The following is a 25,433-nucleotide window of genomic DNA, read 5'->3' as shown; positions in this document are numbered from 1 at the left end:
AGATGAAGATGAATTATCTTTTCGGAGAAATTTTGAGAGGAGAGAAGAAGATGCGGCGAATTATGGTAAATTTTTGAATTTTTACCCTAATTATGAAATTACAAAAATGTCCCCGAGTTGTAGTAAATTGAGTATATAATGAAGTGCGAAAATTAACCTTTGATTATCTAATCTATTCCATCAAATTCAAGATTATGTGGTCAAGATTCGGTCTCTAGTTCGGTCTTTAAGAGTGAAGTTGTGGTTAATAGGACTATATATATATATAGAGAGGTGCGTTAAAATGACAACACTCTTAAAATGACACTGTGATATCACGCTAGACTGCAATATTATACATGCTAGACTGCAATAGTATAACACGAAGGAGTTAGATATGAGTGAATCTCAAGGAATGGCAACCCATAAAAAGTGTCCTTTGCTTGTTGCAGCTACTCCACGTGATTGTTAGGCCATTCTAGTGTTTAAAAAATAAGACAGGAGTTCAACTACGAATTAACATTCGATCCAATTTGAACATAAAATCCAGCTTAATGCATTTATGTAGTAGTTTTGAATTAATGTGTTGCTATGCGTTCAATATTATTGTAAGTTTGTGTTTAACCTTTTGACTCACTTTTATTTTTATAATGAAGGTTAACTCCATCAGGTCTCACTGAAGAAATTTAGCGTCCTTATCCTATTTCGACGACACGAGATTTTATATAGTTTTATTTTGTGTGTTAACTAACTGAAAAACATAAATATGTAAGAAAATAAAGTAGAGATAAAGATGTTTCTATTTTTAGTAATAGATCATCTTTATTGGGACGAATAAAAAAGGAAAGTGGGTTCGGTGGAATGGAGGGAGAAATTTTAATTATGTGATGTTTTTTTTCATTATGTAGTTTTTCATTTTAATTTAAAATTATTAATTTCAGATTGGGCAATGGTAAATTAAACATCAATTATTACTCTTGTAATAAATAGTTTCGTAAAATTAACTCATCCATATAAATAACAAGCCTAACCCTATTTCGTAAAATATCTAAATAGTTTCAGTGGACTTTGTAATCAAATTATTACTTCTATTGATGATTTTTTGAATTAAGTACTCTTGTAGGCCGCCATAGCATCAATACAAGCATTTAGGACCCGTTTGTTTAACATGGACTTTCTAATTCTCAAAGTATTATTTTTCTTTGTTTCAAAGTTTTCTTTCTTTGCACCATTCTCGAAGGAAATTATCCTACTATAAACACTTAAAATTGTCCTCGAGCAATATCTCTATTTTCATCTTTTTGCTATGTTCGATGAGTGATTTAATGTTTTTCCTTTTTGCTATCCAAATAATACATGCAGTATCTATTCATTTTCTTTTATTGGAATGATTTTGACTTGCCTGCCATTTACTGGATAATTGGTTGTCGATTTCGATTGCGATTCACGTACTACCTCCGTCCTACAATAACAGTCATATTTCACTTTTCCGTAAATGGTAAATAGGACCCACATTCCAACAATTTATTTCACTCACACTTTCTTATAACAGTAATATATATATAAGTGAGATCCATAGTCCACTAACTTATTCAACCCACTTTTTTTATACATTTCTTATAACCCGTGCTAACACCAAATATGACTTATATTGTGGACGGAGGTAATATTAGTTTGTGGCTGGCTGGCTGGCTACCATCCCATGCATGTTATCTTAAAAGATATTTTTGTATTAAAACCTCCAACTGAAACAAGCTTAGGCTTACATAAGGTTGCCGCTCGGTTATCATGACTATTTATCATATCATAATTCATCAAGGATTAAGTTCTGAGATTATTTTAGTTAGAAGAGTGTAACCATAACTAAAAATCATATTATTATCTATGTATGGTTAAAGCAGTGAGATTCAATCTCATGAATCAAATCTGACATTCTAGGATTTTCGGTCAACTTGCGAATTCAGTCAGCTCATTCTTGTATTAATATTTTCATGTCTAGTTATAGACCACAAACCAAATACAGACAATCAAACTGGGCCTGTTCAAAATTATATTGGTCTTACAATCAAGATAAAAAATAGCCAACCCAAAAATTTTATTGGGTTTACAAAATTAGGCCCATATCCAGATCGAAAGATATGGATAAATTTAGTCATGAGGACGAATTTGCTTCCAATGGGAAAAACACAACATCTTGAGCACGATTTCTAACTTCACATTCACTAATTAGAGCAAAATTATGGTGCTTTTATTCTTGAATGGAGTTGATTTTTACTGGAGAATAGAAGTTAGTAAGCCCAAATGGTGCTGTTCAAGAAATTCATTTTCATCCTTCCTTGACTGCTAACTTCTGTAATGTACAGGTCTGGTCCAAATGAGATGGGCCTACGTTGACATTTATATGGGCTACCTATAATAAATGTAAAGTATATTGTATTTGTATGCACAGCTAAATAGAGATATAATTACTTCATGATGTCAATTTCTTTTATTGGAGAATAAAAAAATTAGTAAGCCTAAATATAGTAAATACACTGTCTCACTGATTCAGATGATTTTACTAGAAAATAACCAATAAGGCAAAAAAGAAAATAAAACTTAATCTCTCTATAACATTATACACAGCAAAAAAAATCTTAATTTTTCTTTTATTATTTATACAAATTATCAAGTTTTTTAGATTTTAAGTGATTATTTTGTGCAAAAATGTACGCCATAAAAAAACACATACAAATTATTTTCTCAAAATTTTAAATTCAAAATTTAGAATATATAATTTCCACATAATAAATTTCAATATCTGTCTGTTTTGCTTTTACGAATTTCACTAATAAATAGAGAGCGATAATTTTTTTTCTTTTATAAATAGGCCAAAAAGAAAATTGTGGTAAATATTTTTTGGACGGATTGGCATTAGTTCTTATAGCCATGCGACCGGAGCTTGCAGTGGACAGTGGTCCAGTTTTGGCGTCCCAATTTTACTAATTTTGACAAGTTTATTTTTACTAATTTTGACAAGTTTTTTTCTAAAATTTTTTCTATTAATTTAAATTTTGTATACTCTCATTGGTTGAATATTATACGTTTGCACCGACTTATGCCGATGTAAAAATAATTTTTACGATAAACATTGTTAAATGTTGAGACAGTAAATGAAAAATCAATTAGATAATTGTGGCCTATGGGACACTCAATCTCATCCTCATCCTCCTCCTCTCATTCAGTCCTTAAAAAATCATGATATTTTTAGCTAATCAAATTCTTATTTTATGTTGCTGTGTATATAAAAAAACACCATAGCAACGTTATCTATCCGCAAAACAAAAAATGGATTCCGTTTCACATTTGTTGGCTGTGCTACTCTCCACATCTCTCTTCCTCTTCTTCCTGCACAAATGGCGCCGCAGTCCTTCTCCAAAGTCCCGGAGAAGGTTGCCTCCGTCTCCACCTAAAGCTCCCGTTAATCGGAAACCTCCACCAGCTGGGCTCAAGCCCCCATAGATCTCTCCAGCCACTCTCCCGCCGCTACGGCCCCCTCATGCTTCTCCACTTCGGCAAGGTCCCCGTCCTCATCGCCTCCTCGGCTGATGCTGCGCGTGAGATCATGAAAAACCAGGACCTGATCTTCTCAAACAGGCCCCAACTCAGCATCCCCAGCCGGCTTTTCTACAACAGCCGAGATGTGGCCTTTGCACCGTATGGAGAGTACTGGCGGCAAAGCCGCAGCATATGCGTGCTTCATCTGCTGAGCAACAAAAGGGATCAGTCTTATCGTAGCGTGAGGGAGGAAGAGACTTCCCTCATGGTCGACAAGATTAGAAAATTGGATGCTTCCTCGAAGCCCGTGAACTTGAGCGAGGTCATTTACGCTATGACGAACGACGTGATTTCTAGGGTGGCTCTGGGAAAGAAGTATGGTTTAGAGAGTGATTTCAAGGAGACGTTTGCTAAGTTTGGGGAGCTGCTGGGGTTTTACCTTTGTGGGAGTACATTCCATGGCTGAGATGGATGAGAAGGTTTGATGGTTTGGATAAGAGAGTAGAAAGAGCTGTTGAGAAGATGGATAGGTTTTTGGAGGTTGTGATTCAAGAACATAGAGTTAGGGAGAGGAGAGAGGGAGATGGTGGTGAGCTGGATTTTGTGGACATATTGCTTGATTTTCAGAGAGAGAATGCAAGTCGCACCCCTATTGAAGATGACACTATCAAAGCTATTATCCTGGTATTAACACTTCTCTTATAACTTGATAAAGAGAAAAAATATTTAACGCGATTCATGTAAATCAATTAGTAAGAGTTTAGAGTTTAAAGTAAATTTGGAAGTTACAAGTTGAATTAACTAATGACCTCCCCATGTCCCTGAAATTTGTCATTTTTTTTTATTTTCGTTCGCTCCTAAAAATTTGTTATCTTTCACTTTTACTTTTTTTGATAATGAACATCACGTTCCGCTAACTCATTCTCACTCAAATTTAATTATAAACTTAATATATAAAAATAGGATCCACATGCCATTAACTTTTTTCAGCTCATTTTTTATTACATTTCTTAAAATTCATTCCAAGTCAAATAGTGACATTATAAGGTACAGATGGAGTAAAAACTACAGTGTATTGTCAATATTCATTTGTGGCGATAATGGAACATTTTTATGGTATATATATATTTGAGTAAAAAGTAATACTCCCCCGTCCCATAGAAATAGACCATATTTCATTTTTTATCTGTCTCATACAAATAGTCCATATTCCATTTATGACATTGTTTTTCTCCTTCTCTCTTACTTTACCAATTATGCATGAAAACTCTTAGCAATACCAAATGGCATATTTCTATGCGACGAATGAAGTATATCAATCTATTATTAGTGGAGTACTAATGTTTTGGCTTTGCTGATTTCTTCATTTTCCTAAATTATTTTTGATGCAGGAACTGATACTGTATTTACAAGATATGTTTGCTGCTAGAACTGATACTACATTTACTGCTCTTGAATGGGCTGTCATAGAGCTCATAAGAAATCCGTCAACCATTAAAACTTTGCAAAATGAAGTGAGAGAAGTAGTCAGAAGCAAGGAAGAAATTAATGAGCAAGACTTGGAGAAAATGCTTTATCTAAAGGCTGTGTTGAAGGAGAGTCTAAGATTGCATACACCAGTCCCATTGCTAGTTCCTCGTGAACTAACTCAAGACGCAAAAGTATTGAGCTACGATGTCGCATCTGGTACACGTGTGATGATCAATGTTTGGGCGATTTCTCGGGACCCATCATTGTGGGAAAAACCCGAGGAATTTCGTCCGGAGAGGTTCCTTAAGTCGAGTATAGACTTTAGAGGTATGCATTTTGAGTTGATCCCGTTTGGGGCAGGCCGAAGGGGATGCCCTGGTGTTACGTTCGCGATGGCAGTGGTTGAGCTCGCACTAGCCAAGCTGGTCCACAAGTTTGATTTCGGATTGCCTAATGGAGCGAAAGTGGAGGAGTTAGATGTGAATGAATCTAATGGAATCACAATCCATAGAAAGGGTCATTTGCTTGTTGTAGCTACTCCCCATGCTTGTTAGGTCATTCTATTTATTGTGAACATGATCTCATATACATTTATTTGCGGTTCGGTTCACAAGATTATATTTCGTAATTAAATATGCATTGGGTTTGGTTCATAATTTCACAACCTAATCCCTATAAAGATAATCATAGCCACCCCTAAAACCACCGGTGGATCCGGGGGGTAGGAGGGGGCGACCGCCCCTTCCCGGCCGTCCAGAGAGCTTGAATATCCCATATAATTGGGCCGGAAATAGGAGAATTGCCCCCTCCGTGCATATTCAATAAATGTCGTATTAAAGTTAGTAGCCCAGTGGTTATGATGTTGACTTTTAACCATGAGGTTTATGTTGAGAGTATTTTTTCTTCTTTTACCATTCTTTGTTTTATTAATTCATACTTATAACTTCTTATTATCAAATCAAACTATTGAAATACTTTATGAATCTATATTTTTATTAGTATACACCTATAATTTTGTTATACTAATCATATTTTAGTTAAATATTTTTAAAAAATATTCGATACTACGCACTACATTTTAAGTAGTACTACTATTGATTATTATAAAATACTTATTTTATGTAATTTTTATTGCATCTTATTAATTGTATATCAAAATAAACATTTGAAATATTTATGGAGTTTAAATATTTAATGTAGTATTAATTTTTTATTTTTATATTTTTAATTAATATATTAATTAATTTAATTTTACAAATTATATTAATTTTTTTAATATTTATTTCTAACTTCTTATTACCAAATCAAACCATTGAAATACTTTATGAATCCATATTTTTATTAGTATACCCATATAATTTTGTTATACTATTCATATTTTAGTTAAATATTTTTTAAAAATATTTGATACTCCGTGCTACATTTTAAGTAGTACTACTATTGATTATTATAAAATACTTATTTTATGTAATTTTTATTGCATCTTATTAATTGTATATCAAAATAAACATTTGAAATATTTTTGGAGTTTAAATATTAAATATTTAATGTAGTATTAATTTTTTATTTTTAAATTTAATTTTACAAATTATGTTAATTTTTTTAATATTCCGCCCCTTCCATACTCAGGTCCTGGATCCGCCACTGCATGTAACTAAAATACTCTCACAACTCAATTTTAGACTAATTTAGTGAATAGACTAATCATGTGATAATCATAGCCACCCTATAAGGGATATTTAGTGAATAGACTAATTTTTTAATTACTCATTTATTTATATATAGAGTAAAGGCTAAAACTCGTCCTAAACATATGCCTATTTTATGATTTTGGTCCTATACTTTATCTTTTGAATTTTTGCATCCTGAACATTTCAACTCAGATCACAATTAGTTCTATACTAACAATTTCGTCAATTTTTAAATGGTTTTAACCCGATTTTAAATGGTTGTGAATGTTGGAAAAGAAAATCAGGCACAAATGTTGGAACGAATTGGGGCTAGTGCGCCTTATAGTCCATGCATTGGAACTTTATGACTTACCTTTCCATGTACATGGGTCATGAAAATTAAACAATAAATATAGCACTTTATTTAGTGGGGATGATAGATAAGAAATTGTAACATCCCGGAATTTAGAACCCTAATCTTTGAGCCCTAGAATTAATTGTGGATGACGTGGAATCGAGAATGCATTTATTTCATGAGTTGATATGGTCGATTTGAGTTAGGGTTGTGTTGAAAGTTTGAAAAGTCAAACTTTGTGATTTAAATGGTGTGGCATGTGATTTATTTATTTGTGAGATTATGTGGTAAATTAATTATCTAAGGGTGAGTGAGAATGTTAGAGAAAATTTCCATAAATACTTGTCACCCTAATTCTTGTAATTTTCGAACCCTAGACCCCCTTTGAAGAGAAATTCTATTTATTCCGGAATTTATTTAATCGTTGGGATATTTATCCAAATTAAATTCCAAGAGCCAATTATTTCCTTGTTTAAAGATGGAAAAATCGAGCCCCTTATTTTTCTAGGTGATTTTCGAAAATCACCCATGTGGGAAGGAAAATATTATTTTGCCTATTTAATTGATTCCTTACTTGATTTCCTTCCATACCTAGAATTTAATTATTCTACCAAATCTTTCCATACCTCAAGAGATCTTGCCTTACCTTATTCTAGTCAATATTTGAAAATCCATGCCTTATTTAATTAGGCATAGGAGGCGCCACTTTTGACTCCAAGAATGGGAGAATTCTTATTTTATTTTTGCTCCATGATATTTTATTCTACATGGAAAAAATACCAAAACAAAATCTTGGCTTTTTGGAAGGCCATATTTTCGAAAATTTCATGCCTAGAACCCTAATCTATTTTTGATAATTCTTCTTCCCTACTTCACAATATTATTTTATTTTATTTAATTGGGAGAATGAGATCTTACCAAATATTCTATTCTAATTACCTAAAGATCTTGTTGAACACTATAAATAAGAACCAAAACCCCAACCCTAGCCCCCACATTTTCGGCCCCCACCTCCCATACACTCTCTCAAATTTTCTTCTTCCACTCTCCAATATTTTGCTATCTTTTGGAGAAGAATTGAAGTTTAATCCAAGAACTTTGAAGAATCAAGACTAATACTTGTTTTCTACCGATCGTTTTTCTCAAAAAGGTATTCTTGTTTTAGAGTTTTGCTTGTTCTTCTTCTACTTCTTCTTTTTCTTCTTCTAACCGATTAATCGGTCTTCTTGAACCCTCATGCATCTTGGTTGAGTGAAAGAGGGATAAAAAGGGTGTGGGAACATGTGTATGTGCGTGTGCCGTGTGTGTGTGCGTATGGCGTGTGTGTGTGCCGTGTGTGTGTGTGTTTGATGGTTAAATAATCTTGTGTGATAAACATGATCTTGATTAATTGGTAATGATAAGATAAATCGTTCCTCATGCATCTTGGTTGAGTGAAAGAGGGATAAAAAGGGTGTGGGAACATGTGTATGTGCGTGTGCCGTGTGTGTGTGCGTATGGCGTGTGTGTGTGCCGTGTGTGTGTGTGTTTGATGGTTAAATAATCTTGTGTGATAAACATGATCTTGATTAATTGGTAATGATAAGATAAATCGTTGGGAAGAGGGAAAAGTAATGAGACATGCATGAGTAAGAGTAGTATTGAACCTAATTTGTGATATGTGCCTATGTGATTAAAAGGTGAAACTTTGGTTGCGAAGCCGGATAACGGAAAAGTGAAACTACTTGAAAACTAAGCAATCGAGGTGGGCTTTACTCTAAAAACTCTCTTTTATTTTATCAAAACGTTGTATGGTGTTATAAGGGTGGTTTAACTGTTATGCCATGCCTATGTATGTTTTATTGTGATATTGTGTGCCTGATGCCTAGTTTGTGAGTTCGCTCCATTGGGCTATATGGCTATGGATATGATTATACGAATTCGGGTCTGAGTATGGGCCGCAAGCCCTACCAGGCTGTGTACACGAGGGGATCGGGAGCCGTCCTTGCTAGTCGGCCGGTCTCGTGGGCGAAAAGTGTGGCCACACTTTCATCGCACCATGGAATGATTGTGATTGTTATTTTGATGAGGAAAATGGGGAGTTATTTTGACTGGCCAGTCTATGGAAAATATTTGGTGATACTCGTGATATTCTCTTATAACTGCTTAAAACTCGAGTTCACTTGGTAAGGGTGGCATAACTTATAAAATGTTTTGGCAATGAGCTCACTGAGTATTTCAAAATACTCAGCCCTGCATGTGTTTTCCTTATGTGCAGGTTGAATGATGACGAGCGGTGGCGGGTGTTGAGCAGCTTAATTAAAATGGATGTGTTGAACTCTAAGTGTAGTTGTGTCACCATACATAGCTATGCTTCTCTCTTGGTCGTTTTCCGCTGAATTTTTGATACTCTTTAGAACTTCTTTTGGAATATTTGCATCTTACTTTTGATTGTGGCCTTAGCCCTTTTCTCGTGATTCTGTCTGGGATACTATGTCGTACTCTTAAGGTTTTGATCCTCATTTATGATATCTACCTCCTTTTGAACTTCTAGGTTAAGTTGTTGCAGTAAATACTCTGATATTCCTTCATTTCTTTGGTCAGTACTCTTTAAAAGAAACCCTAGCCTATGTTTACTTCTTGGGAGTCCGTTTGGGTAGCAGGCGCCGCATTTATTGTACCCTAGGAGGGCGGGCTGTTACAGAAATAGTTTTAACCATCTGATTTTGAGTTTGAAATTTAAAACTGATAATGAAATCTAATTAAGATAAAAGCACTCACAATGCCATCACAGGGTCTGAGGTGCATACCTTGTCATCGACCACTGGCGAGTGATCTTGACCGCACGATGAAAGCCAATCCGGTCATGCCATGTGGGACATACATCCGCTTAATTTTGAACTGTTTCCTTTTTTACATTTGATTTTTATAGTTTTGGATTAAATATTTTCTATTATTTCTAAAATAGTCATTGGTAACATGACCAGATGAATTCTGAGAATACTAGACGAGACAGTTTTATACTCGTAAAAAATGACTTTACGGATCTCCAAGGTCTCATCAAAGAAATTGTCTAATTTTACTATTTAATATTTTTTATTGGAATTATTTGATGTATTAATTTGAAATTATTAAATTCATAGCGTGGAGAATTAAACATCAATTATGGAACACTAATCTCAACCATATATTTCGAAAAATATCAAGATATTTTCAGTGGACTTTCGAATCAAATTATTAATTTCAGTTGACTTTCTAACTGAATGAGTCTACAAAACACCCTTTTTCCATTGGCTTCTCCTCACACATTAGTCTCTCCAAACCAAAAATGATTTCTATCTCACATTTCTTTGTTGTGCTACTCTCCACATTTCTCTTCCTCTTCTTCCTCCACAAATGGCGCCTCAGTAATTCTCCAGAGCCCCGGAAACGCCTGCCTCCGTCTCCACCAAAGCTCCGGTTCCTCGGAAACCTCCACCAGCTGGGCTCACCCCCCCACAGATCCCTCCAATCACTCTCCCGCCGCCACGGACCCTCATGCTGCTCCACTTTGGCAAAGTCCCCGTTCTTATCGCCTCCTCGGCTGAGGCTGCGCGTGAGATCATGAAAAACCAGGACCTGATCTTCTCAAATAGGCCCCAACTCAGCATCGCGAGCAGGCTGTTCTACAACAACCAGGACGTAGCGTTCGCACCGTATGGAGAACACTGGCGGCAGAACCGCAGCATATGCGTGCTTCATCTGCTGAGCAGCAAAAGGGTTCAGTCCTATCGCCGCGTGAGGGAGGAAGAGACTTCCCTCATGGTCGACAAGATCAGAAGGTTGGGTGCTTCTTCAAAGCCTGTGAACTTGAGCGACGTCATGGCGTCTCTGATGAACGACGTGATCTGCAGAGTGGCGCTGGGGAAGAAGTATGGTTTAGGGAGTGAATTCAAGAAGACGTTTGCTGAGTTTGGGGAGCTGTTGGGGGTTGTACCTTTGTGGGAATACATTCCATGTTTGAGTTGGACTAGAAGGTTTGATGGTTTGGATAAGAGAGTAGAGAGAGTGGCTAAGGAGATGGATAAGTTTCTGGAATCTGTGCTTCAAGAACATAGGGTTAGAGAGAGGAGAGAGATGCTCGTGGTGAGCTGGATTTTGTGGACATATTGCTTGATTTTCAGAGAGAGAATGCAAGTCGCACCCCTATTGAAGATGACACTATCAAAGGCATCGTCTTGGTATGAATACTTTTCTTTTACAATATGTATGTTTTTTTGGTTTTCCTATAGAAATATCATGTGTTTTCTTATAGAAATACTTCGATATGTTGTACAGTGGCAATTGCTAAAAAATAATAGTAATTAGGATTTTCACCGATTTATATTTTTCTTACTGACAAATATTCTTATATAGTTTCTTAAACCCCGGTATATTCTTATTATGGCTGCCCCTGTTTGATTGTATATTTCTATTGCAGAATATGTTTGGTGCGGGAACGGATACTACATTTACAGTTCTTGAGTGGGCGATGGCGGAGCTCATAAGAAATCCAGAAGCCATGAAAACTTTGCAAAATGAAGTGAGAGAAGTAGCTGGAAGTAAGGATGAAATTGATGAGCAAGACTTGGAGAAAATGCCTTATCTAAAAGCAGTGATGAAGGAGATTCTAAGGTTGCATTTGCCGATCCCATTGTGAGTCCCTCATGAATTAACTCAAGACACTAGAGTATTGGGCTATGACGTCGCATCTGGCACACGTGTGATGATTAATGTTTGGGCGATTTCTAGGGATCCTTCATTGTGGAAATATACTGAGGAATTTCGCCCGGAGAGATTCCTTGGAATGGGCATAGACTTTAGAGGTCTGCATTTTGAGTTGACTCCGTTTGGGGCAGGTAGGAGGGGTTGCCCAGGTATTACATTCGCGGTGGCGGTGGATGAGCTTGCCTTAGCCAAGTTGGTACACAAGTTCGATTTTAGATTGCCTAATGGAATGAAAATGAAGGAGTTAGATGTGAGTGAATCTAGTGGAATCACAATCCATAAAAAGTGTCCTTTGATTGTTGTAGCTATTCCACATGATTGTTAGGTCCTTCCATTTTAATGTGATTATAATCTTTTATGTATATATATCAAGAGAAGTGATCAATGTTTAACTAATATTAAGTGTATAACTAGAGAATTAATTTCAGCCACACATCTTAACATTCAAAATTAATCATATGGTTTAAACAAACTTTCAAATTTTTATGAGAAAATACTTGCCTAAGGGCATTTTGGGAATTCAATATTTCAACATGAAGTAATGAAAGTTATAATCATCCATCGTGAATTTATCGTCAACCAATCTTCCCAAATCATTCTCCAATCTGAACCAAATTTAGCTTAGGATTTCTTCCAAAAATATGAAATTCCCGATCTGAATCAAATTCAAGCGCGATTTCTCAGATTTGAACCAAATTCAGCTTCATTCTGATTGAATTCAAACATGATTTTCTCAAATCTGAATGGATCGATCAGCGCGAATTAGTTTGGATCGATCAGCGTGATTTGATTCTGATTGAATTCATCACAACTGATCAAATTCACTCAGGATTGACCAACGCAATTTGATTCATTCTTCCCGTTCATTCCTTCATCGCGACGTCTGGACTCCTTCAAATGGATTCAATTCCGATACATTCATCGGAAGATTATTTCGATTCTGATTCCTCTTCATCGGGAGAGGAAGGAGAAACTGAATCTAAAGGTAATTATCAATTATTATCAATTAAGTGTTGTTGCTCAGCATGATTAGATCGTGTATGATGTGAAAAAACGTTAGAGTGAACTATATGTGACGAACAGTGAAGTAAATATGCTCAATATGAGTTGTAGTGTAGTAAATATGCTTTATATTGAAGTAAATATTGTTTGTATTGAAGTATATTATGCATTTAGTGATTTATTTTCATTTTAGTGAAGTATATTATGCATTACAGTGAAGTACAACATAATTAAAGCGAAGTATTCCAATGTTAGCGTAAAGTGTTTGTGATTTGTGGTTAGAGTGAAGTAAAACATGGTTAGAGTGAAGTATTCCAGTGTTACAGTGAAGAGTCTGTCATCTATGCTTAAAGTGCTCTGTTTTATCATTTCAGTGAAGTAAAATATGGTTAGAGTGAAGTGTCTGTCATCTATGCTTGTAGTGCTCTGTTTTTCTATTTCAGTGAAGTAAAATATGGTTAGAGTGAAGTATATTTTTGCTCCCAGTGAAGTATATTTTTCTTACAGTGGTTTATGTACCAAAATGCCCGCATGATTTGAAACCAAAAATTGGACAAAGTTTCATGACCCTTGATCGTGCATTGGACTTCTACAATAATTATGCTCGATATGTTGGGTTTGACACTCGTAAAAAGGGATCGAAAAAGGAAAAAGATGTCATTACTTGGATTTATGTGATGTGCAGCCGAGAAGGTACAAAGCAAAGAAAGAATGAACAACATCAGGTGAAACGCAAGCGTTCTTCTATTAAGTGCTTTTGTAATGCTAAAGTGTCTTGGAAGTTTTTTATGGGTGTTGGTTATGTTATACAAAGTTTTGTTGAAGAACATAATCACGAGATGGTTGAGGAACGCCATAAGCGTTTTATGAAGTTGATCCGCAATTTGGATTTAGTCCATCAGAAATTCATACTTGATTGTGCTAATGCAAATATCGGTCCAACTTTAAGTTTTAGCTTACTCAAGGAAGTACTTGGTGGATTAGATTATGTAGGGTGCACTGTTTTAGAAGTACGCAACTACAGACGCGACCTTAGAGCATACGTGGACGGAGCTGATGCACAAATGCTATTAAATGAGATGCGCAGGAAAAAAGGAACTTTGTGGAGCATTTACATATGAATTTGAGGTCAACTCAAAGGATAGACTGACACGTTTGTTTTGGTGTGATCCAACTGCCAAGAGAAATTATCATTTGTATGGTGATATTGTTTCTTTTGATACGACATACTCAACAAATAGGTACGTGCACACTAATTACATTCACATGCCTTATAGTTTACTGTCTTTCACTTCAGTGAAGTATATTGAGGATATAGTGAAATATATTGTTCATATAGTGAACTAGTATATGATTACAACGATGTTTATTTCCGCATGCTTATTGTAACAGCCCGCCCTCCTAGGGTACAATAAATGCGGCAGCTGCTACCCAAAACCGACTCCAAAGAAGTAAACATAGGCTAGGGTTCCATTTAAAGAGTATAGACCAAAAGATATGAAAGAGATATCAGAGTATTTAATGCAACAACTTAACCTAGAAGATTAAAAGAAAGATAGATGTCATAAATGAGAATCAAAACCTTAAGAGTACGACAAGGTATCCAAGACAAAATCACAAGAAAAGACTAAGGCTTCAAACCGAAGGCAAGATGCAAATATTCCAAAAAGAAATTTTAAAGAGTATCAAAAATTCAGCGGAAAACGACCAAGAGAAAAGCATAGCTATGTATGGTGACACAACTACACTTAGAGTTCAATGTATCCTCATTAATTACTTATGCTGCTCAACACCCGCCACCACTCGTCATCATTCAACCTGCACATAAGGAAAACACATGCAGGGCTGAGTATTTTGAAATACTCAGTGAGCTCGTTGCCAAAACATTTTATAAGTTATGCCACCCTTACCAAGTGAACTCGAGTTTTAAGCAATTGTAAAAGAATATCACGAGTATCACGAAATATATTTTCATAGACTGGCCAGTCAAAATAACCTCCCATTTTCTCATAATATTAACAATCATTCAATGGTGCGACGAAAGTGTGGCCACACTTTTCGCCCACGAGACCGGCCGACTAGCAAGGACGGCTCACGATCCCATCGTGTACACAGCCTGGTAGGGTTTGCGGCCCATACTCAGACCCGAATTCGTATAAGCAGATCAGATATCACATAAAAACAAACATGGGTATGGCATAACAGTTAAACCACCCTTATAACACCGAATATCATTTTGACAAAATAAAAGAGAGTTTTAAGAGTAAAGCCCACCTCGATTGCTTAGTTTTCTAGTAGTTTCGCTTTTCGTTATCCGGCTTCGCAACCAAAGTTTCACCTTTTAATCACATAGGCACATATCACAAATTAGGTTCAATACTACTCTTACTCATGCATGTCTCATTACTTTCCCTCTCTTCCCGACGATTTATCTTATCATCACTAATTAATCAAGATCATGTTTATCACACAAGATTATCTAACCATCACACACAACACTACACAACACCACAACACACACACACACACGGCACACACACACACGCCACACACACACACGCCACACACACATACACATGTTCTCACATCCCTTTTCATCCCTCTTTTACTCAACTAAGATGCATGAGGTTTCAAGAAGACCGATTAATCGGTTGGAAGAAGAAAAAGAAGAGGTAGAAGAAGATCAACATAGCTCTTAAACAAAAATACCTCTTTAGCGAAAAACAATCGGTAGAAAACAAGTATTAGCATTGATTCTTCAAAGTTCTTGGATTAAACTTCAATTTCTTCTCAAAGGATGGAGGATTAATGGAGTAATGTAGAAGAAAAATTGAGAGAGTGAATGGGGTGAGGGGGCCGAAAATTTGGGGTCTAGGGTTGGGGTGTTCTCTTATTTATAGTGCTCAACAAGATCTTTAGGTAATTAGAATAGAATATTTGGTAAGATCTCATTCTCCCAATTGAATAAATAAATAAAATAATATTGTGAAGTAGGGAAGAAGAATTAACAAAAATAGAAGATGGCAATATCTCCTAATTTTCGAAAATTAGGCTAGGTAATTAGCCATGGTTTTGTTTTTGGTATATTTTCCAAGTAGAATAAAATATCATGGAGCAAAATAAAAATAAGGAAAATCCTCCATGAGGCAAGGTAAGGGGCGATTTCTAGCCTTTTAAATAAGGCATGGATTTTTGAATATTGACTAAAATAAAGTAAGGCAAGATCTCTTGAAGTATGGAAAGATTTGGTAGAATAATTAAATTCTAGGTATGGAAGGAAATCAAGTAAGGAATCAAATAAAATAAAACAATTCCTTCCTTCCCAAATATAGTGATTTTCAAAAATCACTAGAAAAATAAGGGGGCTCGATTTTTACATCTCTAAACAAGGAAATAATTGGCTCTTGGAATTTAATTTGGATAATTATCCCAAGGATTAAATAAATTCCGGAAAAATAGAATTCCTTCTCCAAAAGGCCAAGGGGTCGAAAATTATAAGAATTAGGGTGGCAAGTATTTATGGAAATTTTCTCTAATATTCTCACTCACCCATAGACAATTAAATTGCCACATAGTCTCATAACTTAATATATCACATGCCACATCATTTAATTAAATAGGTTTGACTTTTCAAACTTTCAACACAAACCCTAACTCAAATCGACCATATCAACTCATGAAATAAAAGCATTCTCGATGCCACGTCATCAACAATTAATTCTAGGGCTCAAAATTTAGGGTTCTAAAATCCGGGATGTTACACTTATAGTGTATTGTTTTTCATTTCAGTGAAGTATATTGAGCATTTAGTGAACTACAATAAGCTTACAGTGAAGTATATTGAGCATGGCTTATATTGTACTGATTTTATTCATTTTAGTGAAGTATATTGAGCATTTAGTGAACTACAATATTTGCTTACAGTGAAGTGTATTGAGCATGCTTGTATTGCTTTGTTTTAGAGTGAAGTATTCAAGTGTTAGAGTGAAGTGTCTATCATCTATGCTTGTAGTGCTTTGTTTTTCCATTTCAGTGAAGTAAAATATGGTTAGAGTGAAGTATTCCAGTTTCTTCATCTATACTTGTAGTGCTTTGTTTTTCCATTCCAGTGAAGTAAAACATGGTTAGAGTGAAGTTTTCCAGTTTTAGGGTGAAGTGTCTGTCATCTATGCTTGTAGTGCTTTGTTTTTCCATTCCAGTGAAGTAAAACATGGTTAGAGTGAAGTATTCCAGTGTTAGAGTGAAGTCTCTATCATCTATGCTTGTAGTGCTTTGTTTTTCCATTTCAGTGAAGTAAAATACGGTTAGAGTGAAGTATTCCAGTGTTAGAGTGAGGTGTCTGTCATCTATGCTTGTAGTGCTTTGTTTTTCCATTTCAGTGAAGTAAAACAAGGTTAGAGTGAAGTATTCCAGTGTTAGAGTAAAGTAAAACATATGATAACCCATATTTAATGAATATTAATTTATTGTTAAAAGTTTTTATTTTCTCAAAAATTAAAATATTTCTATTTAAATGGTGTGAAAGTTGGAAAATAAAATCAGCTTAATTGTACGTACAAATTTGACTATAGGGGTACGTTAGAATGATATTTATACACTATAAGATGATATTTCTTCAGTATGCATAAAATGATATTATGTTCTGTAAAATGATATATTTCGTACATAGAATGATAGGTTATTAGATTATCACCATAAATATGGGTTATCATATGATCACATCCCTATGATCATATAGCCAAAAATTTGGGGCCAACCAAACATATGGGTCATCATATTCACACAATAATACAAGATAATGATATCTAAGATGAGTAATTACAATGGCGCCAATCAAGGTTGTTGTAGAAGAGTGTGGCACGCTATAGACCTGCTTATCGACCACCTAGCTAACTATAGAGCGATCCTAATTGCATAGAAGGATCTAGCATGTAGGGGCCATTCAATATCCTCACATATGAATAAATCATTTATTATAAAATTTAATAATTTTTATTTTTTTTTATAAAATGTCCCTCCTAAACTCTTAAATTTATCCTATTTAATATTTTTGTGTGTTTCGGTATAAATTCCCGGCTTCGTGCTTATCTGACCACATGATGAAGGCCAATCCAGTCCAGTCGTGTCATATGGCACTTATGGTTGCTGAGTTTTAATTTTTTTCCTTGCACTTTGTGATTTTTAATGCTTTTAATTTAATTATTATTATTTTTTTATCAAAGAGTTTTTAGTGGCAAAAAATGAATTTTGATAATATAAAAAAATACATTTACCAGCGTAAAAAATGAGTTTAAGGCTAACTCCAACATGTCTCATTTAATAAATTTAGCACACTTCTCCTCTTTTGTAATTTTAATTAAGTGATGGTTTTTTCACTTTATGCAATTTCTTATTTTCATTTAAAATTATTAATATTAGATTGGGCCATGGTAAATTAAACATCAATTATGGAACACTAAATCTCATCTATATAATACAAGCCTAACCCTATTTCTGATGAACATATCAAGATATTTTCAGTGTACTTTCTAATCATATTACTCCCTCCATCCCACAAAAGATGTCACACTTTCCTTTTTAGTTTGTCCCACTAAAGATGTCACATTTCTCTTCTTGGAAAGAGTTCTCTCTCACATGAATATAAAAATTATATTTTCTCTCTCCATTTAACACACAAATTAAAATCTCCTAAAATCTCGTGTCGTCCCACAAGTGTGACATCTTTTGTGGGATGGATGGAGTATTAATTTCAGTTGACTTTCTAATCGAATGCATCTACATTCTACAAAACACCCTTTGCCATTTGCTTCTCCTCACACATTAGTCTCTCCAAACCAAAAATGGTTTACTTCTCACATTTAATGGTTGTGCTAATCTCCACATCTCTCTTCATCTTCTTCCTCCGCAAATGGAGCCGCAGTCATTCTCCAGAGCCCCGGAAACGCCTGCCTCCGTCTCCACCGAAGCTCCCGTTAATAGGAAACCTCCACCAGCTGGCCCCCCACAGATCCCTCCAGTCACTCTCCCGCCGCCACGGCCCCCTCATGCAGCTCCACTTTGGCAAAGTCCCTGTTCTTATTGCCTCCTTGGCTGAGGCTGCGCGTGAGATCTTGAAAAACCAGGACCTGATCTTCTTAAACACGCCCCAACTCAGCATCGCGAGCCGGCTGTTCTACAACAACCGGGATGTGGTGTTCGCACCGTATGGAGAGTACTGGCGGCAGAACCGCAGCATATGTGTGCTTCATCTGCTTAGCAGCAAAAGGGTTGAGTCTTATCGCCGCGTAAGGGAGGAAGAGACTTCGCTCATGGTGGACAAGATAAGAAGGTTGTGTGTTTCTTCGAAGCCCGTGAACTTAGCGACGTCATTTATGCTATGACGAACGACGTGATTTCTAGGGTGGCTCTGGGAAAGAAGTATGGTTCAGAGAGTGATTTCAAGGAGACGTTTGCTGAGTTTGGGGAGCTGGTGGGGATTTTACCTTTGTGGGAGTACATTCCTTGCCTGAGATGGATGAGAAGGTTTGATGGTTTGGATAAGAGAGTAGACAGAGCTGCTGAGAAGATGGATAGGTTTTTGGAGGTTGTGATTGAAGAACATAGAGTTAGGGAGAGGGGAGAGGGAGATGGTGGAGCTGGATTTTGTGGACGTATTGCTTGATTTTCAGAGAGAGAATGCAAGTCTCACCCGTATTGAAGATGACACTATCAAAGCTATCGTTTTGGTATGAATACTTTTCTTTTACAATATGTATGTAAATACTCGTGTGTTTTCTTATAGCAATGTTTTGGTATGTTCTTATCATGCTGCCCCTGTTTGGTTGAATATTTTTATTGCAGGATATGTTTAGTGCTGGAACTGATACTACATTTATAGCTCTTGAGTGGGCGATGACGGAGCTCATACGAAATCCAGAAGCCATGAAAACTTTGCAAAATGAAGTGAGAGAAGTAGCCGGAAGTAAGGACGAAATTGATGAGCAAGACTTGGAGAAAATGCCTTATCTAAAAGTAGTGTTGAAGGAGAGTCTAAGATTGCATTCGCCGATCCCATTGTTGGTCCATCGTGAATCAACTCAAGACACAATAGTATTGGGCTATGATGTCGCATTTGGTACGCGTGTGATGATTAATGTTTGGGCGATTTCTAGGGATCCTTCATTGTGGATATATCTTGAGGAATTTCGCCACAGAGATTCCTTGGAATGGGCATAGACTTTAGAGGTCTGCATTTTGAGTTGACTCCATTTGGGGCAGGCAGGAGGGGTTGCCCGGGTATTACATTCGCGGAGGTGGTGGATGAGCTTGCCTTAGCCAAGTTGGTACACAAGTTCGATTTTAGATTGTCTAATGGACCGAAAATGAAGGAGTTAGATGCAAGTGAATCTAGTGGAATCACAATCCATAAAAAGTGTCCTTTGATTGTTGTAGCAAATCCACATGATTGTTAGGTACTTCCATTTTAATGTGATTATAATCTTTTGTGTATATATATTAGATTATATAGCACCAGTGTTGAAAAAATAAGACTGGATTTCGACTGCGAATCAACATGTTGTAGGATCCAATTTGAACATAAAATCCGTCTAATAATTGAGCCATCAGTAAGATTAATGCATTCATGTATATAGTTTTGAACTAATGTGTTGTTTTTGTTCAATATTACTGTAATTTTGTGTTAAACATTTGCAATTGTAAATATATTAATACGATTTTATATAAGGCTTGGATACTATGACTTCTTGCTCTTTTATAGTACAAATAGTTCATGAAGACGTAGAATATATTTTGGTGGTCTTAATGAAGGAGTGATTTGTAGTACTGGAATATGAAGCAGATGCCAAGCTAGAATATCATTTTGGACTACAAAAAGACATAGAAAAAAATTATCTAGGGCAAAAACTAAAAGACATCGAAAATTTTGATATTTTAAATAGGGACATTTATTGAATACACTAAATATATTTTCTTATCGGTTTATTTTTTATGATAAATTTACAAATACATCTTAATTAATGAATATTAATTTCCTGTTAAGATTTTTTATTATCTCAAAAGTTGTAACATTTATATTTAATTGGTGTGAAAGTTGGAAAATAAAATGAGCTTAATTGTACGAACAAATTTGACTATAGTGGGAATAGCCAAAAATATTGGGCGAACCAAACATATGGGTCACCATATTCACACAAGAATACATGATAATGATATCTAAGACGAGTAATTACAACGGCCCCAAACAATGCCGTTGTAGAATAGTGAGGCAGGCTACAAGGCCTGCTTATCGACCACCTAGCTAACTGTAGAGCGATCCTAACTGCATGGACGAATCTAGCATGTAGGGGCCATTCAATATGCCCACATATGAATAAATCATTTATTATAAAATTTAATAACTTTTATTTTTTATAAAATGTCCCTCCTAAACTCCAAAATTTTTCCTGTGTAATATTTTTGTTCGTCTCGGAATAAATTCCTGACTTCGTTCTTACCTGACCACATGATGAAGGCCAATCCAGACGTGCCATGTGACACTTATCGTTGCTGAATTTTTATTTGTTTCCTTGTACTTTGTGTGTTTTAATGTTTCCAACTTAATTATTATTTTTATTTTTTCTCAAAGAGTTGTTAGTGTCAAAAATGGAATTCCGAAAATATTAGAAAAAAACACATTTACCCTCGTAAAAAATGAGTTTGACTAACTCCAACATGTCTCATTGAAGAAATTCAGCATACTTCTCTTTTGTAGTTTTAATTAAGTGATGGTTTTTTTTCTTTATGCAATTTCTTATCTTAATTTAAAATTATTAATTTTAGATTGGGCCATGCATAGTAAATTAAACATCAATTATGGAACACTGAATCTCATCTATATAATACAAGCCTAACCCTATTTCTGAAAATATCAAGACATTTTCAGTGGACTTTGCAATCATATTATTATTGGTGATTTATTGAATTACGTAGGCCTCCATAGTATCCACACAAGCAAAAAAAGTATGGTTTCATCTCACATTTAATAGTTCCGGAGAGAGGAATTTCCTTAAAATTATAGCGGAGTTTGAAGAGCTGTTGGGGGTTTTACCTTTGTGGGAGTACATTCCATGGCTGCGATGGATGAGAAGGTTCGACGGTGTGGATGAGAGAGAGGATTGCGAGAGTGGTTAAGGAGATTGATGATTTTCTTGATGTTGTGATTCATGAGCATAGTGTTAGAGAGAGAAGAGAACGCTAGTCACTCCCCTGTTGAAGATGACACAATCAAAGCTATTGTCTTGGTAACAATACTTCTCGTATAAAGGGCATCCACAATGGGTCGGACTAAAGTCCGCCCTATGCTCCGCCACATCATCATTTTATCCTCCTACCCTTCCACCTGCAGTGGGGCGCCCTAAAATCCGCCCTACCGTTTTAACTCCTATTTTGTATTTTTATTATTTTTATTTTTTATGTTTGCAAACATATCAATTAGCAAGAATAAATATTAAAACACCACAAATTAAAGGCAAAACCTATTGTCAATATTTATTTTTTATTTTTGATGCTTGTAAAAATGGAAAATCGTCGGAATTCATTATTGAATTTAGAGAGAAATTGAGATGGAGAAGAGAGTAGAGTGAAAGGTGTGAAATTAAGTAAAAACATTAGTGATATATATAGAAGAAAATACAAAAAAATAAAAAAAAATGAAAAATGTGTGCATAGTCCAGACTATCCTCCTTACCCCCTGCAATGGGGCAGATGATAGGCCGAAGGATGCAAAAATGTGTGCATTGTTCGCGGACGATGCATAGGGCGCGGAGGATGAAGGGCGCATCGTCCGGGCTGCTGGTGATACGATTAAATCTTCCAATATATCTCCCATATCTCTATTATTATATTATTGTATCTTTTCTATATCTCTTATGATTATTTTCTTGGTCACTAAGTTAGGGTATTAGGCTATTAGTATTATAAATAGGAGTCTTTGTTATCTTTTGAATATTCAATGAAGAAATATGAAATTATCTTTTTACCTTTTAACGTTTTGCAATCTTAATTCTTGGTTTGATCGACCGGCAAAGCTCCGGCAACTGCCTTTTATCGGGTTAAGGGAACTTCACCCATAACAATTGGTGCTTCCATTTTCGAACTCATGGCTAAAGTCAATCTTCCTTCATGGTCTTCGGAGATATCGCAAGCATATGAAGGCTTGCAATTGACTTCAACAGCAGCAACATGGGAGAATATTCTCGCTAGGTTGGCCAGAATCGAGTCCCGATTGCTTGAGCATGAGCGCAGGGTAGCAGCAACGCTCCCTCCGTTGCAACCCGAACCTGATCCACCCGACCAAACCCAGCGGTACACCTCAGCACAGCCACCTTACCCGCCCTACCAGCCACCATATCAGCCTGACAGATATCCGCCACATAACAACCCTTGGAGCTTGCCTGACGTTGTTGATGTTTCAACCAATTCAGCACCGCCGACGCCGCCTGTGCCGATTCCGGAGTCATACCACCGTTATATCCAACCTGCTGCAGCTACTGTCTGGCAACCACCACATCTTCGTTCACCATATTCTTGGGCCGATATGCCACCACAACACATCCAGTACTCAGGCCCGGCATATGCAGCCTCGACAATTGCCCCGACAACGACAACTCAAGGTCGTTCCTGCCAAAAATATCCCGTTGATGTGCAGCAACCGCTGATCCGTCCTACAAGTCCCTACTGCTCGAAACTCACGCCGTTGGCCGTCACTACTGTCCTGATACCACCACCGCCACCGCTGACTCACGGCTCTTCAACAGCGCAGCTGCTGGCTGTTGCCCCGCCGCCACCATCACCTGCTTTCTTCTTGCCGTGTAGCCCCGATAGGATTCATACCCTATCAATCATTCCCGCAGATGCTGCCCCATCTCAGGTAGACGATTCCCAACAGCCCTCGCTCCTCCATCTCCCGCGCTCAATGAAAGAGCACAGGCCTAAGACTTGTGAAGTTCAGGTTCAAGAAAGTGACGGTGTTAACATACACTACAAGGGAATGCTTACTGATGGAACAATTTTCAATCCCACTTTTGAACGGGGGGATCCAATTGATATCAAATTTGGTAGTGGACAAGTAATCAAACGATGGCTACTAGTATTGGGGATGTGCTTGGGTGAGAAAAGAAAGTTGAAAATCCCTTCCGAATGCAATTTTGGCGAGCATGTGTTTGATCCTGGAGGATCCCTCGTCGTTGCTTCGTGGTTTTCACCTTGAGGACAAGGTGGATTTCAACCATGGGGGAGTTGATACGATTAAATCTTCCAATATATCTCCCATATCTCTATTATTATATTATCGTATCTTTTCTATATCTCTTATGATTATTTTCTTGGTCACTAAGTTAGGGTATTAGGCTATTAGTATTATAAATAGGAGTCTTTGTTATCTTTTGAATATTCAATGAAGAAATATGAAATTATCTTTTTACCTTTTATCGTTTTGCAATCTTAATTCTTGGTTTGATCGACCGGCAAAGCTTCGGCGACTGCCTTTTATCGGGTTAAGGGAACTTCACCCTTAACAGCTGGGGATTGAAGCCCCTTGAACAGCGGAAGTCATGCATTCACAAATAAATCAAACATATGGATCTATTTGACAGATTATGGGATCAATTTATCACATATTAAACAATCAATTGCATGCTAGAACACACATAAATCATGTTTTAAGGAATTAAACCCTAATTCATGATATTCTACAGATTAGGGTTACCGATCTGATTCTCCAAAGATTCGACGATTGCTTGCTCCTTCTCCACATGAAGATCTTCGTACTCGACCACATGTAAATCTTCTAATCTGTATCCCGAACTCAGATAATGACCTTTGGGTGGGCAAAGCTTGTCGAATCTAAAGGGCTTGATTAGAAAGAAGATAGAACTCATCGGTATTATGAAGAATCAGAGAAAACCGTTTCACCTCCAGAGAGGGGAGAACGAAATTTATGTGTTTAAAACTCATTAAATCTCCTTTCTAATCTCCTTTTATATTGAGTTATGATGGGCCAGATTATGGATCCATGGAGGTTGGACTTGGGCCAAACCTGTTGGACTTTTACTAATTAAATTGAGCCTCAAATTTAATATAAGCCCAAAACAGAATATTATTATCATCCACTATAGTATAATAATATTGATTGTCCGTTCAATCCCAAATTCGAGTAATGTCAGGCTTTACCTCTTTAATTTATTATTTCCTCGTGTTTAAGATATAAATATACATTTAATTAATTTAAGTCTGCGATTATTTGACTTTAATTAATTAATATCTTTTTCCAAGAGTTGTCTAGTTCAAAGTCTTTATTTATTATTCTGGAATAAATTCCAACCAATGCCGGATTCCCCTGAATAATAAAACCTTTTTCGAACACCTCTTGAGGATATTATCAAACTGAACTCACCCAGCACACGATTCATTGCAATAACAATACTAGCACCTCTAGACATTGATCACCACTACCCAAGATATCAGGATTCTTGGATTGCGAAAAATCCGCACCATTTGATAAATTAAAGTAGTGCATAATCATATATCGTATGCTCAATGTTATGTCAACAATGATTAAGAAATAACAATCACCGAGACCTCGTCTTTCGGTAAATAGCAAGAAAGACTTATCTCAACTGTTAGATCCTTCAGTGCTATACCACACCAGTGTCATTTAT

The 25,433-nt window shown here is 36.2% G+C and overlaps 1 protein-coding gene and 3 pseudogenes across 1 annotated transcript; all 4 read left to right on the top strand.

Annotated features, from left to right (window-relative positions):
• Nucleotides 1–3,262: 3,262 nt before the first annotated feature.
• Nucleotides 3,263–5,619, top strand: LOC125201835 (annotated as a pseudogene).
• Nucleotides 5,620–9,698: 4,079 nt separating this feature from the next.
• Nucleotides 9,699–12,100, top strand: LOC125201356 (annotated as a pseudogene).
• Nucleotides 12,101–18,573: 6,473 nt separating this feature from the next.
• LOC125202220 lies at nt 18,574–20,245 on the top strand (annotated as a pseudogene).
• A 2,628-nt stretch (nt 20,246–22,873) lies between these two features.
• LOC125190115 (leucine-rich repeat extensin-like protein 3) lies at nt 22,874–24,066 on the top strand. The gene has a single exon (XM_048087317.1). It carries the CDS (start codon nt 22,874–22,876, stop codon nt 23,981–23,983), a length of 1,110 nt encoding a protein of 369 aa, XP_047943274.1. The 3' UTR covers nt 23,984–24,066.
• Nucleotides 24,067–25,433: the final 1,367 nt, after the last annotated feature.

This window comes from Salvia hispanica, chromosome 1, assembly GCF_023119035.1.
Source record: "Salvia hispanica cultivar TCC Black 2014 chromosome 1, UniMelb_Shisp_WGS_1.0, whole genome shotgun sequence".
NCBI classification, from domain to species: Eukaryota; Viridiplantae; Streptophyta; class Magnoliopsida; order Lamiales; family Lamiaceae; genus Salvia; species Salvia hispanica.
This window is presented reverse-complemented; position numbering and strand designations above follow the sequence as displayed.